The 18,248-nt window shown below is 43.2% G+C and overlaps 1 protein-coding gene across 1 annotated transcript in view; it reads left to right on the top strand.

Moving 5' to 3' along the window:
* Positions 1–18,248, top strand: part of ICE2 (interactor of little elongation complex ELL subunit 2) — a 747,964-nt gene that overhangs the window by 363,665 nt on the left and 366,051 nt on the right. Inside the window, exon 8 of the mRNA XM_078680821.1 lies at positions 2,016–2,185. Within this exon, the coding sequence (XP_078536947.1) occupies positions 2,016–2,185 (170 nt within the window). The remainder of the gene's footprint in view (positions 1–2,015; positions 2,186–18,248) is intronic.

Below are 18,248 nucleotides of genomic sequence, written 5' to 3'. Positions count from 1 at the left end.
GGTCTTTCTTTCATGCTACTTAGGGAAATAAGCATTATTTCAAGCAGCCAAAGTATGTGTTTAATTGCCCTCTTTCTAAATACATTCGTCTAGTAACATAGGATTCATAATCAGTCGTCGAGGGGTGTTCCCATGTCTCTTCCAGCCTTTCTTTATTCCTGTTTCTTCATCCTGCACATCAAATGAATGTCATTTACCACACCTTTAAACAAAAGAGCATATTTTGAGCCCTAGTTGTCTGAATAAGTCAACAAACGTAATGCTATACCCAAATAACAACTTTCTAGAAATCTTTAATATCGACTGGGATACAACTGCAAAACATATAATTCTATCAAAGCTCTATTGCAGTTAGTTGAGCTATACCAGCAGTCTCCAATCTTTTCTGCAATAAGAGCTACTTATGCTATATGAAAATTATCCCGGGCTACTAATATTAGTGTGGTAACTGTGACTGTCATCACGTCAGAGAAGATTACATTCGTGGGTACTTTAAGCATTGCTACCAGCAGTGATATTCTCATTGCATCAGGCAGGGGTTCCCAGCAGTAATGTCAAAAAGCCTTTATTAATTTTGAATGTCTAACTATGGTTATTACGTGACGGCTGTAACTGCATTGCCCTAGCACCAATTTAATAATGTTAGTAATAAGTCTCCACATTCATTCAACCTAGCAAAAGCTTCTAATTTAGTAGTCAAGTCTACATACTAAAGAGCTACTTACAATTATCTGGAGAGCTACCAGTACCTTACAAGCTACTCATTGTAGAAGCCCAATCTATACCAACTGTTGATATGCCCACAACACATGAAGAGACACATACTTTTGCTCTTCTTATGAGGTCCATCACTAGTCAAATGATCACCACAACTGGAAATTGATTAATCAGACAACTTCCCAGTATCATTCCAACTCTTTATCCCTCGCAATTGCATAATGGGTAAAGGTCCAGCATAAAGAGTCTTGAAACACCCACTTAAAAACCTATATGTATTGTAGCACTTGAAGAGCTAAGGGCTATACGGGTTGTTAAAGGTCCTGAACCAGAGTCAGAGGGCCTTTAACAACGGGTGTAGCCGGAGGCAGAGGACCCTAAGGCTATTTAAACATTCCACCCATTAAGGACAGAATGTTCTTAACTAAAAAGGGAGAAATGTGAAGACAGACATTGGAATGTTGGAGCTCTGGGCTTATACCAGCCATAATAAGTCTGAGCCACTCCATTGTCTTCAGTAGAATTTTCAACATTCCAAAGTTATAATGAAATAATAAATGCCCCCACTCTCAGGTGATATCCTGGAACTGTCTATAATGTGGCTACATTACAACCTTCATGGTTAGGCACAGCCTTTGAGGAATGTGTGTCTTTTTTACTGCTCACATAAAATCGGGAAACCTACCTTGTTACTCATCAGGTTTCCATGCGGGCTGTAGCATTTAAACAGCTAAGTTACAAATCTTGGGTGATGTTTACTGGAGTGACATTTGCATCCTGGCAGTATTTAGATTTCATGATTACATTCGACATGGTTGACAATGGGAGTATACTGTGGATCCTGGAACATCTGATGAGAATCAGTGGCACAGTGCTGCACCTGTTCAACTTCTTCTTTTCAAAGAGATTCCATTTATAAAAAATTGGCAGTCACACCTCAACCTCGTCCATAGTGTCCTGTGGCGTTCCTTGGGTTTCTTATTAGGAATGCATGTTAATCACCTTGTACAGCCGGTCTCTGTTCTGAATAAAGGCAGAGAACGTTGTAGAATAAAATTATGAGGTTTAGTTTAGCCAACTTAACTGTCCAGCACAGCATTCTTTTGGAAGTTATCGGGTCTGTGTGGCATAATGCCATCAGCAGATGCTATTTTGATGACTCCACAAACAGTTCAGACAGTAAAGTCAGGTTTTTTAAACTAGGTCTGTGAATGTTTTGCTGTCATCTCTTTATTAGTTTCTAATTTGAAATGTAATTAAGGTTCACCTATTCTTTATCTAACCTTTGCATTCTGTAGGAGCAGAACCAGTTAAGATGGTATATATTGATCCACCACTTCCAAAAAAAGAGTTGAGTGTGAGAGAGAAGAACAAAATGTTTCATGAAGTCCCTTTTGAATTCTGGATGACTAAAAAAAAATTTGCCCAGACACCTATAATGCATCTTGACCACTTAAAAAATGAACTGGTGAGTCACTGTAATGTACATGTTTTCAGTTTCTCACTTTACTGATCTTTTTATCTTTTTAGAGACCCTTGTAATGCACACAGAGTTTTAAATATGTATTTGTTGTTTATTTGACATTTTTTTAAGCCTTGCTTTACAAAGAAAGTGTCAGCACGCGGTCTATGGAACATTTTCAGAAATGGAAAAAGCTTAAAACTAAACAGCAGGAAGATCAATCTGAGAAGGCAAATTTTGCCTTCTCAGATTGATCTTCCTGCTGTTTAGTTTAAAGCTTTTTCCATGTTCAAAATCCCCTGGCTTAACCCCTTCCATGCGCATGACGAGCTGAGCTCGTCATGAGTTGCGCCGCTCGCATGCTCATGACGAGCTCAGCTCGTCATGTAACGCGGCTTTTCTCAATTTCTCAACTTGCCGCACAGTGCAAAAATAGCGGCCGCACGCATGCAGTTAAATATGTGAAGGAGTCCTTCGAGAAAATTGAATGTGCAGATTTATTTGCTAACCCTTCGAAATTAAGTATATATATATATATATGATTAGGGGTTCAATATTTATATATATTTATTTGTAAATAGGGCTTTTTAAACGGGGTTGATCAGTTAAGATGTGTATTTTACAATAATACCCCTCCTTTCTTTACTCATAGTCATTCAATTTATTTAATCCAGTATTAATCCTGTTAATATGACATGGTTATAAATGTATTTCACATTTATTTAAGAAACATATTGATACAATACAATGTTGGATGCGATGCAAAGTATGTTTTCTATGTTTATTACGAAGTTTGCACAGGTGACTTCAGTTAACCACTTGCTTTCACTTTAAAAGGTGTACCTAACTAAGTAAACGCTGTCATGTGATCAAGGCTCCGCTGAGCCGAAACGTCGGTGACTCTTTCTGCCGAATAAAACTTTATACACCTCGAGGTCCGTGTCCGGAGTCTGCTTGCTGTGTTGCACGAGCGCACGAGTTTGGAGACAAACGGTGTACAGGATATATATATATATATATATCATCATATTTTCTCGAAGGACTCCTTCACATATTTAAGCCAGGGGATTTTGAGTCCATGGTCCAGGGAGAGACAGTCTTCTATAACATGCCTGCTTAATGCCGCCTCCTCATTTGCCAAGGTCTTTACCCAACAAACTAGGGGATTGACAGCCCACCTATCCATAATATAACGGGCACCCAGTTCTTCATGTATAATGTGGGCTGGCGTGCTCTGAAGAACTTTTAGCAAACGCCTAAAATACTTATTCTCTTCTATTTGTAATTGGTTCGCCTCAGTGAATCCCCACACAATAGAAAGTGATAGGGATGAGGGCAAAGAATAGATTAAAGACAAGATAGACTGGATCATTCATTGTAGGATGTACATTGGAAGTTGGGGGTGGGGTAAGGAAGTATGGGACAGAAAGGATGAAATGTGGAATGAGTGGCTAAGTTAGTGGAGTGGGAAGATCGATGGAATGAGGAAAATTAGTTACTGGTCAAAAAATTATACAAAAAGTTACATGTTTCTCAGTGCATCTCAGTTCTGGCAGGGTTCCTCTGACTGGGGTTGCTTGCTGCTCTTAGATTGATTGCACTGCCGAAGCATTATGACTGAATTAGTCTTCAGTTGGAGTCTTTTCATCCTGACATTTACATGGAGGAGCAGATATATATATTTTTTTTAAAGTTTAGGAGATTTAAATATGATGCATTCTAGCTTGAATTAAGTTATCGCCACGGGGGGAACAAATGTAGTTTCCGAAGAAATGAAATTATGTAGGTAAATCTTTTTTTTCCAAGGCAAATGTCTGGATTCAAAGTATAGAGTTGCTCTGAGTAGTTCTAGATTGGCTTTCATCACTCCTAGAAGGGTGGCATTCTCATAGTTAGCATGATAGATTGGCATTGCTTTTGCCACAAAGTAGAAGTCTTAATGTTAGTGACATAGTTTTAGGTTTTTACTGATTGAAGAGCCAATCGGGAGGGTTTACTAGTGTGTTGAAAGTGAGAATGTGGTTTAGCGGGAATATATCCAGGATACAGAAACTTTAAAATTTTACTTCTGGGCAAAAGAAGATGTCAACAATGCTGAAAGATTTTGGCTTTAGTTTGATTGGGAACTAGGCCAATAAGTGATGGGTTGTGCCCAGTGGTGCAGGTGACGTTTCCTCAGGCAGTGTTTCATTTCACACATATCTTGATTTGTGAAGATTTTTAAATTGATATGGGTGCCATACACATATTGGTGTCTTGAAGAACCTGTTTTTTTCTATTGTTAATCTCAGTAATTTGATATATAGACTAATTAACATTGGAGCTGAAACCTCCTCGGGTACTCCACATGTTACTGGGGTGGTGTTGCCCATCATACCTAGTTGTTTAGAAAATAACTACACCAAGTGAGTACCATGTCTTCAAATTCAAGATAGTGTTCAATGATCTATTTGAGTTTTGATGGTCTAAGGCTGCAGGAAAAGTCAAGACGTCATGTGTCCACGTTGTTTGGGATGGTGGATCTATCATTGAGAATGTTAATAGGTATGGATTCCTTGCCACAGCATTGCATGAGTGAGTTAGATGGTGAGAAGTTTGCTCAGTGAATGCGCTGATTTGTTCAGCCATGCATTTCTTAATTACTTAGGCCTCCCAGGATAGATTGTTGATTGGTTTGAAGTTGGTGATTTAGTTGGGCCAGCATGAAGATTCTTTAGAGGTGGTGTGAATGGATCAATTTTGGTGAGTTGGGGAAATTACAATTTCTAAGTATGAGTTGATGAGTAGGCCGAAATGATGCAATTGAAATAAAATGTGGTTTTTCTGCACTTTACAACTTTGGTGAGGAATTTCTCTGAAATACCATGGGGCCTAATCTAGGGTTGGAGATTGGAGATAGTCTATTATCCTCTTTCAAGTTAAAATCAATGGAAATGTATCACCTGATGAGTATTTGTAGTAGGATGGTGATGGGGGAGGGTTACTATGAATTGATGTCGATAACTTGCAATAGTTGTTTTGGCCTGTTGTGAGAGGTCTGAATTTAGTTTTGCTGAAAATAATCCTTTGTTGTGTTTCGGTTTAGATGTTCGGATATATGTTTTCCCAATACATGTCCTTATATAGGCACAATTCGCATTGCCCTTATATAGGCACAAAATCCCAGCCCTTCTTTAGGCATTAGCCATGCTTTCAAATTATGGCCTGGTCACCTACATCCGTCCACCCCAACGTCACAACGAGTTCTTAGAAACCAGACCCTTGAGCTGTTTGGGACTTTCCTTAGCTTAGGACTATTGATTTCTCCAAGAACTCATCTAAAATGCATGGACTGCTATTCCTTAAGGGTTCATTCATGACGTCTTCCTCTGCCCGACTTTACGTCAATGTAAACATTCCTAAGCACCTTCCAGGTATAAATATTCCTTCCCTTGCCATGCCAAAGCACGGCTGCAAGACACGATACTGCTTGCCACGGCAAGTTCGGAAGAGACCGTATCCCAGCTTGACACACTGACCAGACGCTGTCATCCCTGCTCGCAGAGAATCCAGCTTCCAGTATGCTGACTCCCTTCGCGGGGTGTTAAAGTTTGAGATCTGGAAAGAGATTCCCACCTCTCTCATTCTAAGGTATGGAGCGGACTAGAACCTAGAGGAACTCTTGGCATACCAAACAATAGCTAACGATACTATAGAATACAGCACCTACTTCTTACCTTGTACTACACTTAGGTTAGGTACACTGGGGTAGAACTAGTTAGAAACATCAGATGAGTATCCACATTTTAACCTGTGTTAGTTATGTATATGTATATGAATGTGTGTCATAGCTAAAAGACAATGCTATTGCAGTATTATTTCTTTCTACTGCTTACGCTGTACGTAATATATCTTGCATACTGTCTTACACGAGAAACAAGACTGTTCAATAAATCCTTTTATTAAAATGCCTGTCTATCTCTTTCCGTGTAACTCTGAAGAAACTAATCACGCACGATTGACTGAGTTAAACTGTTACCTATTGTTTCCACGATTTTGAGACATGTTCCGATTCTAAAGGAAAACAAAGTTGTCATGTTTATGCGGTTGCCAGAAACTACTCCCTTCTTGTTTTTCAAGGAGTTTCTAGTGGCCTCTGAGTTAGCTGTCACACAAAGTAATTACGTTTAATGTACTTGATAGAGTCCTATGCCTAAACTATAGTGTATATTATTCCAATGCACAGAGCCTATTGGGGAAATAGGAACTATACTACAAGAGAGGAATGTGTCAATTGTCTTTTTTTCCTTGCAGCCATTAGATTGAAGAGCTTAGATGTGGTTTTATTTGATCTCCATTGTTTTCCAGTTTATAGAGTTCCTTTATCTTGAGAAAACATTCTCTAGAGAACCAGAGATTGTCCATAGCAAAAGACTGTTTTGTTTTTGTGTTTTTTTGAGGTGCTCTCTTGTCAGTGGCACTTTAATAAGTTGGAAATTATTTCAAAGTTTGTTCAGTGACATGGTTAAGTGATCTTTTCTAAACGATCTTGAGCTATTTCAGTTGTGTGAGTACCTGTGGACATGGAAGTGTGCAATGGGACTAACAGTGGGCAGACCACTCCACTTCTAGTGATGTTTGATAACTTATTTGATTTGGTCGGGTATAACTACATTGAGGACTTTTACATTGGTATGTGTGGGAACTGAGCTTTGTTCATGGTCAAGCTACTGGAAAAAGATATTGGTAATATACCTGGCATTAACATCTTTTTTGCTTGCCCTCTTGGAAGGATGAACTTAACTCCATTGATGTTTTGTTGCACAGCACTTCTTGGTGGCAGTAAAGTATTTGTTCAACTTGTAGGAGGATACTTAATGTGAAGGTATAGAGTTTTAGTAAGAAATTAGTTTCATGCAGCTGATTGTGTTTCAGAGGAATAACAGTTAAACATGTTAATTTTGTATTACAGGAAAGTGTACTTCTATTAGTTAAACCTATTTTCATCCTGGGATTTAGTCTCTTACCCGATGATAAACAATAAACATCTGTTATTTTAGTGCCAAGAGACCCAAGGTGTGGGTGAACATGCACTTTGCAAATACACATTATGCTATGATGGAATTGCCTAGGTAACCAAAATATCTGCATTGAGTTAAGAATATACATTTAGCTTGTATTCAGTGAGGTGATAGGAAGTCAACATGAAGTCAGTGAAAGCATCAGAAGTAATATAATACTGTGTTTTTGCTGATCTACAATTGTGTAAAATTTCCTTAATAGTGGTGTGTGGTAGTTTTAGATGGAAGATAATTGGAGTCTTTCTTAATTGATTTGAGGTGGTGGAGTTTCATGGCTCTGTCTGACTTCTATTTATAGTCCTGCGCCTATCTCGTTTAAGCATACTTTATGTAAGTTTAGGCAGACCCATTATCTATGAACAGGTATGCATGTCTGGATTAATCTTATAAATTTTTGACTGAACTTTTTTCTCTACTTTTGTCGACTTCGTTGCAGTTAGAGTCCTTCGACTCCTGGTGCACGAGGGATGCCCAGCTTTAAGGCATGCGGTTCCTGTACCCAACACATGTTGGTGACAGATCCGCACCGCATCTGCTTCTACTGCCTGCAGCGCGATCCCAATTCATGCTTCGATCGCTGGACCCTGGCCCGAAGTCTTTGTGGTAGGGGACCCGAAAGTTACTCAAAACCCGGCAGTCGGCTCTGCACCGCGCAAGGTTCCGGTCATGGAGGTCGAGGGACCAGTCGCGGAGCCACCATCACTCTTCGTCGAAGTCTTAGCACTCCGGGTCAGGTAAGGCGAAGCAGAAAAAGAAGTTTAAGAAACTTTGTCGCTCTTTGACTTCTCCCTGTCCGTCAGCCGACGCGACGAGGGATGCGGGTGGTGCCCCTCCTGCTGCTCCGTGTGAGGAGTTCGCTGGGTCGATACTGGGTTTCCCTCCCTTCCCGGGACCCGGTGCGACCCCATCCCAGCTTCGGGGTTTCTTCTAAGTGATGCATGCCGTCTTTGGGCAGCCCGACTCTGCCAACGCGCCTTTGGGCCCCACGGACTCCCCAGGGGGCACTGGGGCGTCCGCGGCTTCGGCCTCAGCACCGCAGGGTCCCCTTGGATCTAGGCTTGTATCCGGATCGGTGCGGGTCGGTCTCGTTACACCTCCCCCGGCATTGATTCCACCTACACCACGTCCGCCACAGGCGTCGGCTGTGTCACCAACCAACGTCAACCCTGGCCTCCACCTTGAGGTAGACACAGAGTCGGACTGGCGATGACTGATGCGGGATCCTACGCAGATGGGTACTTTTGTGCCCCTATTCTACCCTGGCTCTTTGAGACCAGATTGGCAGCCAGAAAAAGATGAGGAGAACTGGGAGGGTTCCGGAGACCCTTTGACAGACCAGATGGAATATGAGCAGGACTGGAAAGAGGAACTGGGAGAAGCCACTGGTTTGGATACCACACCAGACTTTGGCATGTTGTCTCCTCCTACCGTGGCTACAGAGGAGGGAGCGTCATACGCAGTGGTGTTGCGTAGGACATCCGAAGCTCTCCTCCTCGAGCTACCTATGGTGGCAGTCAGGACTAACCTCCTGACAGAGGTGCTTCAACCAGCAGCGAGCTCTTCGGAGCCCCTGCTGCCATTTAATGAAGCCCTGACTGACATCCGTTTGGGCACTTGGTCCAGGTCCAACACAGGGGCTCCTGTGGACAGGATGATTGCCTGACGCCACCACCCTGCCCCAGGCGACTCCACTTTCCTTTCCCAACAACCCAACCCTGAGAGCTTGGTAGTCCAACCCTCTACATCCAAGGGCGCATTCCCTACCGCACCCCCGGAAAGGGAATCCAAAAAGCTGGATCATCATGGGAAGAAAAGGTTTTCTTCCTCCAGCTTGTGACTGTGGTCGGTAAACACTGCATGTCTATTGGGCCGTTATACCCACTCTGTATGGGACACGGTTGCGCAAGTACTGCCTCAGTGCCAGGAGGAGACCCGGGCAGTGCTCTCTCGAGCAGTTGCTGAAGAGAGAGACGCAACAAAGCTTACTATCCGCTGTGGGCTGGATAACGCCGACGTACTTATTGCGACGTCAGTAGCCCTTCGGTGCTACACCTGGTTGCGTTCGACTGGTTTCTCAGGGGATGTTCAATCCACACTCATGGGCACGCCCTTTGATTGCCGTCGCCTTTTCCTCGACAAGGCAGACAACGCGCTAGAGCGCTTTCAGGACTCTTGGGCCATCACGTCGTACAGGTGGATTTTGCAAACAGTCAAAAGGGGCTGCTCCCTCCCCTTTGAGACTGCCCCTCCCTCCATGCCACCTCAGTACCATCGCATGTCGGAGGACCACCTGGCCCTTCTCCATCAGGAAGTTTCAGCACTCTTGGCCAAGGGTGCTATTAAGCGTGTTCCTGCCCCAGAAGTAGGTCGTGGTTGCTATTCCCACTATTTTCTGGTACCCAAGAAGGACAAAGACCTACGTCCTATCTTGGATCTCAGGAATGTCAACCTCTTCCTCCAAAAGGAGAAGTTCAAAATGTTGACGCTTGCTCAGGTCTTGTCTGCCCTCGACCCTGGAGACTGGCTGTAGCTTTGGACTTGCAGGATGCTTACTTTCACATCCCCATCCTGCCGGCCCACCAGCGTTACCTGCTGTTCACTGTAGTCCACGAGCACTTTCAGTTTGCCGTGCTCCCCTTTGACCTTACCAGAGCCCCTCGGGTGTTCACGAAAGTGATGGCGGTGGTCGCAGTTCATCAGCGCAGATCAGGGGTTCCAGTCTTCCCCTGTCTCGACGACTGGCTGTTGAAGGCGGGCTCGCCCTAAGCTGTCGTCTCCCACCTCCAGACTATGGCTGACCTCCTGCATTTGCTTGGGTTCCCCATCAACGTGCCAAAGTCACACCAGACTCCCTCTCAGAAGCTCCTCTTCATTGGAGCGGTACTGGACTCGACGCAGTTTCAGGTTTATTCTCCCGAACAGTGAGTCCGGGATATTCGGGCTATGATTCCGATCTTTCAGCCCCTATCCCGGGTTTCGGTCAGGATGACCTTGAGGCTGCTGAGCCTCAAGCCAGGTGGCATATCCGGGCTCTGCATTGGGACCTGAAGTTCCAGTGGGCGCAGCATCAGGGGAATCTGTCAGATTGCTTCTAGATCTCGGAGGGCAGTGCACAACATTTGCAGTGGTGGCTCATGAACCAGGATTGGGTCAACGGCAGTTCCCTCTTCCTTCCCCAATCAGAACAGACAGTGGTGATAGACGCATCTCCAGCGGAGTCCGAGCTCCACATCAACCTTTTGGAGCTTCGGGTGATCAGTCTTGCACTCAAAGCATTCCTTCCTTCTGTCTGGGAAAGAGTAGTACAGGTGTTCACGGACAACATCACCGCCATGTGGTACTGCAACAAACAGGGCAGGTTGGGGTTGTGGACCGAATGTCAAGAGGCCCTCCGCCTCTGGACATGGCTGGAACATCAGGGAATATCCCTGGTGGTTCGACACCTGGCAGGTTCACTGAACAACAGGGCAGATTAAGTCAGCCGCAAGATCAGGCTGTTAAACACTAATGCTCAGGCGCGAGTACCGACTGGTCGTAGCTTATCGAAGGCTTACTAGTCAGGTTGTAGAACTAGACAGGGGTGCCCCTTCTCGTGGATGATATTTGCTTTGGCAGGGCAGCCATTCGCCGGGATCCTGAGAATAGAAGGACATGGACAGGGAATTCCCCAGTATACTATGGAGTATGTTATTTCTCTTTATGCGCCCAATATACTTTTGTATCTCTACAGTGCTACACATGTTCATCCCCGTGTCTCTGGAATGGGTTCAGGCCTTTTCCGTGTTGCCTAGATTAGGCAGCAAGTGGGAGCCCCATATGTTCAAATTCTTGGCTGTAACAATTTAACACAAAGAGGTGGGTGTCCGATATGGGAGCATAGCTAATGTGCTGAGTGCAATAAAAAGTAACGTGGCATTTTGACGCACAATAAATTTGCCTATAATGGCAAGGATCACACTCTCCAAAATGGCGATACTCCATTTTACTAACCTTTCAATGTAACTCCCCCACTGATGGTTAAAAGTTATGAATGCAGCACTTTAAGAACTGCTTTGGGAACGCCGGATGTTTCTTCTACTGCAGAGCTGGCACAAGATGTAAATAGTGGACCCTCAAACCCACTCTTTGCTACACCCCTGGACCTGCGGAAGACTACAGGAGGCCTGCCTTGTACTCCAGCTGCTTTGAGAGGACGACATTCAGCAATTATATTTTTATTTAATGATCGTAGGTCTGCACACAATCTGATCCCTCCATATTTTTTTGTGCAATAACAATACTCAAAACTCATTCTGAATATTCAACTGAAGAAATAATGTTTTCTTCACACAACCTGTTAAGCATTTCTTTTTTTAGAACTGGAGCCCTCACAGTTTTAAAACAATGTCATGTGAAAAACCCTGAATACAACCAGCCTCATTACTCAAAACAGAAGAGAATTCTTCAAATACCATTTAAATCTTAGAATCAACATCATTTATCACACACATTAAAGAATTTAAAGACTTCTTGCCCTGAATACTGGTATTTAATGACTGTAGAAAGCGGTCTCTCTATATAGTGTACTAAAACGAAATACACTTTGCAGAGAGTCCAGTGGGTCCCTAATTGGTTTACAGAGGCAAAAGTATATGATACTAACGCACACTTTTGAGGTAGTGTAGGCGATCAGTTACGCTCATCAGAGGATAGGGCTAAGCATTTGTTGTACTCACATAGGCAATAATGAGTCACACACTCAAGGAATAAATCAGAGACCAATTTAGAAAAATAACACTTCTTTTTATATACCGTCCGGGTTTTACCGGGAGCAAGGTGCTGGCGAGGCTGGTAGCTGGTGCGCTACAGAGAAGGGAGGCCACCTGAAAAGAGGCCGCACTGGGGGACTTGCTGGCAAGTCCAAGGGCTCGCAAACAGGAGCTCAGGTCACAAGGGGTCTTGCAGCACAGAGGCACCCGGTTCAATGGGACTTAGGCCAGGGAGGCTCAGAGGAGAGTGGTTAGATTGACTGGGCTGGTGCTCAAAGATGCATCTCTCGGTCAGGGACAAGCAGCTGAAAGAGGAGAAATCAAGGCTGCTGGGCCACTCTTAGTAAGTAAGAAATGCCCAGCTTTGTCCCTGCCCACTGATAGTGGATGAGGTGCCTAGCTCCCAAGGTGAGAAGCTCTCAGCGTTTCCACCATTGGACCTCGAGGCCCTAGCATGGCCAATATCAGCAGTTAAATCTGGCACGCTGGAAGACCCGGTCCTCCCAACGTGTTCAGAATGCCCTTCCGTTAGTGGGGAGTGAGCTGCTATCACTTCTAAACTCCTCCCTGGCAGCAGGGAAAGTGCCACTCAGATTTAAGAAAGCTGTGGTAAGCCCATTATTGAAGAAATCTTGGACAGACCCCAAGAGCCTAAAGAATTTTGCCCAGTATCTAGGTCATATTTCCCAGCTAAAATTATGGAACATGTAAACATAATCCTTGCAGAATTTATGGAGGAGCACCAATTGCTCCATGCTCGCCAGGCAGGTTTTTGGGCCCATCACAATACGGAACTGGTGATGCTTTCTTTACTGGAGGATCTCAGGCTGGTGGCTGAAAGTCCTCTGTGCTGATCCTATTGGATTTTACAGCCGCATTCGACACGGTTGACTATCAAGTAGTGCTCATGGACCAATTGCAGGTGCAGGAGATTACAAGTCCACTCTTCGGTGGATTTCTTCATTCCTGAAGAACTGATCACAGAAGGTACAGCTGGGTGGCTATGTTTCTAGAGCAAAGAACTCCTGTGTGGGTTTCCCCTGGGATCTGCTGTTTCCCCACTTCTGTTCAATATCTAACTCCATCCTTGGCAGTCCAGCTGTGCTAGTGCCGCCACCTATTTAATTATGCAGATGACACCCAGCTGATCCTGCAGATTGATAACTCTAGGCAAGCGCAGTTGAATGCACAGTATATCCTTAGGTTTATGGTGAACTGGATGATGGCTAATTCTCTCAAAGTGAATCCAAACAAGACAGAGGTCTTGGCAAACACCACTAACGGTAACCCTTGGATGTAATGTTTTTGGCCTCCGGATTTAGGCGTTACCCCGGGATCTGTGTCTGTTGTGAAGAGCCTTGGTATTAAATTGGACAAGAATCTGGCAACGACCGGGCAGGTGACGACAGTGGTGGGAAGCAACATGGCCCTACTTAGGCAGCATCTTCAATTCTTCTCAACAATGTGAACAGTGGTGGCAGCACTGATTTTGTCGTGGAGGGACTATGGTAATGCTTTATATGTTGTCGTCCCGGACAAGTTGCTGGATAATCTCCAAGTGGTCAAGAATGATGCTGCAAGATTATTATATAATTTACTTAGACTGGCGCATGCCTCTCCACTATTGCAAAAATTGCACTGGTTCCTATTAAAGCAGAAGGCCAGGTTCCAGGGCTTATACATTGCCCATAAGACACTGTAGGGGACGGTACCAGCGTTCATCAAGGACCGTCCAAGGCGATATTTACTGGGACACTGTCTTCGTACCTCTGTGTCAATTTTGCTGACCCGTCCATGATTTAACAAATCAACAGGTGTTGTTAGGGCTTTTTCAGTTTTGATGCCTCAGTTGTGGAACGGACTCCCGGAAAGTATGCGAAGACCAAATGCCCTCCTTCCATTGCGTAAGAGATTAAACATCCTTTTGTATGAACAGGCCTTTGGTAGAGTCTGATTGAATGTCTCGGTCAAGTATTATTCGGTGCAAGTGGGCTAACATTTAGACAAGTGCTAAGAGACTAATGGTAATTTTGCATAACATAATTCTTGAAGTGGGTCTCAGTGATGCTGACATCCCTTGACAGCTGCTTGGTCCTGGGGCAGTGTGAATCCAGATTGGACTCTCGCTGTTGTTGTTTGATGCAGGACATCTAGTACCCGGGGTTGTACTGCATGGCTCCATTTGGTCCTGGTGTCAGATCCTGACCTTCCAGAGAATTAGACCTTCTCCTGGTCATTGGTGGCGTCAATCGGGCCTGGGAGCTGCAAGACAGTGGACTGGACTCTGCATTTTGGTGCCGACCAGACTGCAGGGGTGTAGCTCCTCTACTCCAAGAGAGACTTTTTGTGTTTATTGAAGTGCTGGCAGGCTACCCAAGTCTTTGATAGTTCTCCAGCTTGTAGGATGAGTGACTGTAGCTATTGTCGAGAGAGGGCTGAGGATGGCAGGGTTTCACAGTCAAAGTCCAAAGTTCTGCTGCAGTTCTCACCAGGCAGTGACTCTTGTTCATCTTTCTTCTGTTGATCCCTCAAATCTCAATTCTTGTGTTCAGGGGTTCCACCTAAAAACTCAATTTAGTGGCATTTATTGGGAGTGACAAATAGTAGCCAATGGACAACTTACCTAAGGGTGTCTTCACCCTCTATATGGATACTTCCTGTGGGAAGTGGGCATTACCCTGACAAAGGCTAATTCCATCCAAAACACCATGGAGGAATCTGAAAAGTGGGGCACCCCTGACCTGCCCTAGGGGTGGTGCTGGCTGAATGTGGGCCCACTTTCTAATCTTACAAATTGTCACACCTGTCTTGCCGCCAAAAAGTGGGGTCAGGACAGGAGGGTTGGCACCTCCACTATCTGGAGAGGCCTGGGTCGCATAACAAAGGCAGCAGGGCCTTTGAAGCCTCCCGCCCTGGAAGGCCCATCATGGTTGAACACCTCTGCCCTGGGCAGGCTTTGATCCTGACATCCGAGAGTGAAAGCTCTCACCTCAGGATATTAGAAACCTGTCTATGGTGGCTGGCTAGCCGAGACCAGTCAGTCAACACTGACAGTCAGTAAACACACTAGTAGTCAGTATCTGGGGGCACCTCTAAGGTTCCCTCTGTATGCATTTATTAATAAATCTACATCCAACACTGGCATCAATGTTGGTTTATTAAGACGAGGCGTTTGATGCCAAATTCCTTGGAGTATAGTGAATTCATCATGTTCCTGGGGAGCTCTTAAGCACGAGTGTCGAGCCATGTATTCGTCATGGCTCCCTTGCGCACTCGTAGAATCTGAGCGCGAACTTAGATATCACAGGGACAAATACACTCAGGCAGATATGCCCACACATGGGTATAGTGCACCCTGCCTTTGGGCTGTAAGGCCTGCTGTAGGGGTGACTTACATTTACCACATGCAGTGTTTTGCTGGAATGGCACACAGGGAAGTGTGAAGTCAAATGAGCATGTGTATAGTGCACTCCTTAACTAAATATCTCTATAAACCAAGTTATTAAAATGTATCCTGGGCTGGGTGCATACATAAGTGAAAGGAATCATGAATGAGACCAAATACCAAAATTATTTGGCCTGAATGTGCACTGCTTTTTGTGATATCCACAAATTACAAGTTGTTCTACCTGATGAACAATTTAACTTAATTTATTTAACACTTAATCTTAAAAGGAATCACCTGGTTGTGCAGGTGTTTATCAGTGTTTATATGTTTACACTGGTGAGGGCAATTTCACTTTCAGTGGGGTTTTATCAGTTATTATAGGGTTAAACCTAAAGCAGGATAGCCTTACATAAGCCGCTCCTATTCTAATAACCTAATCGTTGTTAATTATTGCAATCCATAAAACTATCCATAAAATAATTGTAATATCATTGTTTTTTTACGTTCAAAGTAGAGATGTACAATGCATTTCTGGATGAAATCCCTTCTTCAGGGACTGTTCTAAAAATAAGACAATGATACAAGTATCTTATGTATTAGAAAGGAGATTCGTTTTGAGATTAAGTGATAATAAATTAAGTAAAATTTTGGTATTTGGCCTCATTCATGACACAGGGATGTCTGCCACGTCAACTCTTTTTTTTTCTCTACACCAAGACTTGTAGGTTGCAGTGGCAGTTTACCTGAGCTTGCTGAGGGGTCCCTTAGGGTGGCACAATGCGTGCTGCAGCCCTTGGGGACCCTCTTTGGTTCCAAGCCCTTGGTACCAGGGGTACCGCTTACCAGGGACTTGCAAGAATCCTAAAAGTGTGTCAGTTGTCGAGCAATCATACACTTTAGGAAAGGAACACTGGTACTGGGGATCTGCGTAGCAGGAACCCAGTACACTTTCAGTCAAAGTTGCACTAGATACCAAGCAAAAAGTGGGGTCTAACCATGTCAAAAGGGCACTTTCGTACAATTACTTTTTCATTCAGTTAGGTTCTAACTGAACAGGAGTCACCAATCCAGATTTAAGAATGATTCCTAAGCGTCCTTGAGCCAACTATCCAAACACAGCTTTAACATTGATAGTCACTTATATTTAAGTTGTAATACTCCTGTCCTGTATGTTTAAAGAATCACTGAATCAAACCAGCATTTTATCTCAAATCCATCAAAGTCATTAGGATAGATATTGCTTTTAGTTTTTTTTCTACCCAAAAATATTTAAATGTGCATTGGGCCAAGGTAGTTATCAGTGAGCCCACATCAACCGTTCTGATTAATTGAACATTACCTATGTTAACTTTACAAAATGGCCCTTTCTGTATGAGATCAGTCTGAATTATTATTAGAGACCATTATAAAAACAATTGTGAACCTTTCCTAACATTCTTCCAGCTCTGACTCATTTACAGTGTGTACATATTATACATTAGTACTATTCCTTTTACTTGAATTGACGGAAACATTCTTTTTAGATCTGCATATCTTAGAGAAATGACCAATTACATGACATTTGAGACACCACTGCTTTATTGTAGGACAGTGGACAGCATTACCCAGATTTATTTGTGACCCACAACAGAGGCAACTAAATAATTTTCTTTTTTCCAGATCCACCCTTTTACCCCTATGTAGATTGATATGTACCACATTCAAATCCTCTTTATGTTCATTAATTGCCAATGCTCTCTTTGAAACCATAGATTTCAATCCCTTTACCTGTACTTATCAACTCTGTTAATGTTGGATTACAAGGATATAAGTCTCTTTTGTATTTTCTTACTGAAACATTTTACATTTGTTCACAAAAATAAGTGTTGATGTTACAGCCAAAGTAACAGGAAGAAGCTAATATTCTGAGATTAGCCAGAAATGCATTAATTATTGTTTCTTCACTGCCTTCTTATAGTGAAAAGAAGTTGAACCTTTCTGTAATAGCATTCAGTTCTTCCCCAAACTGCAGTTCAAGTCTTTGATACTTCATGATAGTAATCCCAGGTGCCAAAACTATCATGAGGAGTGTCCATTTTTGGTAAATACTTAAAATAATTCCTGAGAAGTTGCTCCTAAGCTACTGAGCAAAAGTGATTTATTCCTTTCTTTTTTTTTTTTTTTCTTTTTTATTGAGATGGATCGGAATATAAAAAGAAAAGAAAATATACACATTTACAGATATCAGCTGGATAAGAACAAGATAAAATCAGACATTAGAATTAAAATTCTGCAGATATATATATATATACATACATACATCTTCTACATCTTCCGGCTCTTAGAAAACAACCAAAGAACTTAACAAAGGATAAGTCTGTGTGAGAGAAGTTTACATTCCAAAGCAGCAGAGGTGGCGCGGGGTCTATTCAAATTATTCAGCTCATTTTCCTCCAATTACTAAGAGGAGCCCAGATCTTTTTACCGTATTCTTTCCTCTTTTTGCCTTTAAAGCTATAAAGACATTCCTCGATGTTATGAGTCCCGAGCAGTCTCGTGAGCCACAACTGAAAAGTGGGAACTGTCGAATCCTTCCAGGCCGCCGCAATTAAAATTCTAAAGACAGCAACACACAGAAAGATAAAAGCTTCGGCTTCCTTTCCTATTATAAGATTTTCATCCCTGCCAATCAAAACAGTAGTAGGGGATAGAGGAATTTGACACTCTAGCAGCCCCGATAAAAACTTTTCCATTTCTGTAAAAACTGGCTTAAGTTTCTGACAAGAATAAAACATATGCAATAGATCTGCCGTGCCCTGATTACACCTTGGGCATCCATCAGTATCTCTTTTACCCCATTGAAACAACTTAGCGGGGGTATAGTAAAGGTTAAA

Source organism: Lissotriton helveticus, chromosome 3_1 (genome assembly GCF_964261635.1).
Source record: "Lissotriton helveticus chromosome 3_1, aLisHel1.1, whole genome shotgun sequence".
Classification (NCBI taxonomy): Eukaryota; Metazoa; Chordata; class Amphibia; order Caudata; family Salamandridae; genus Lissotriton; species Lissotriton helveticus.
Note: the sequence above shows the minus strand (reverse complement) of the source record. Positions and strands in the feature narration are given on the sequence as shown.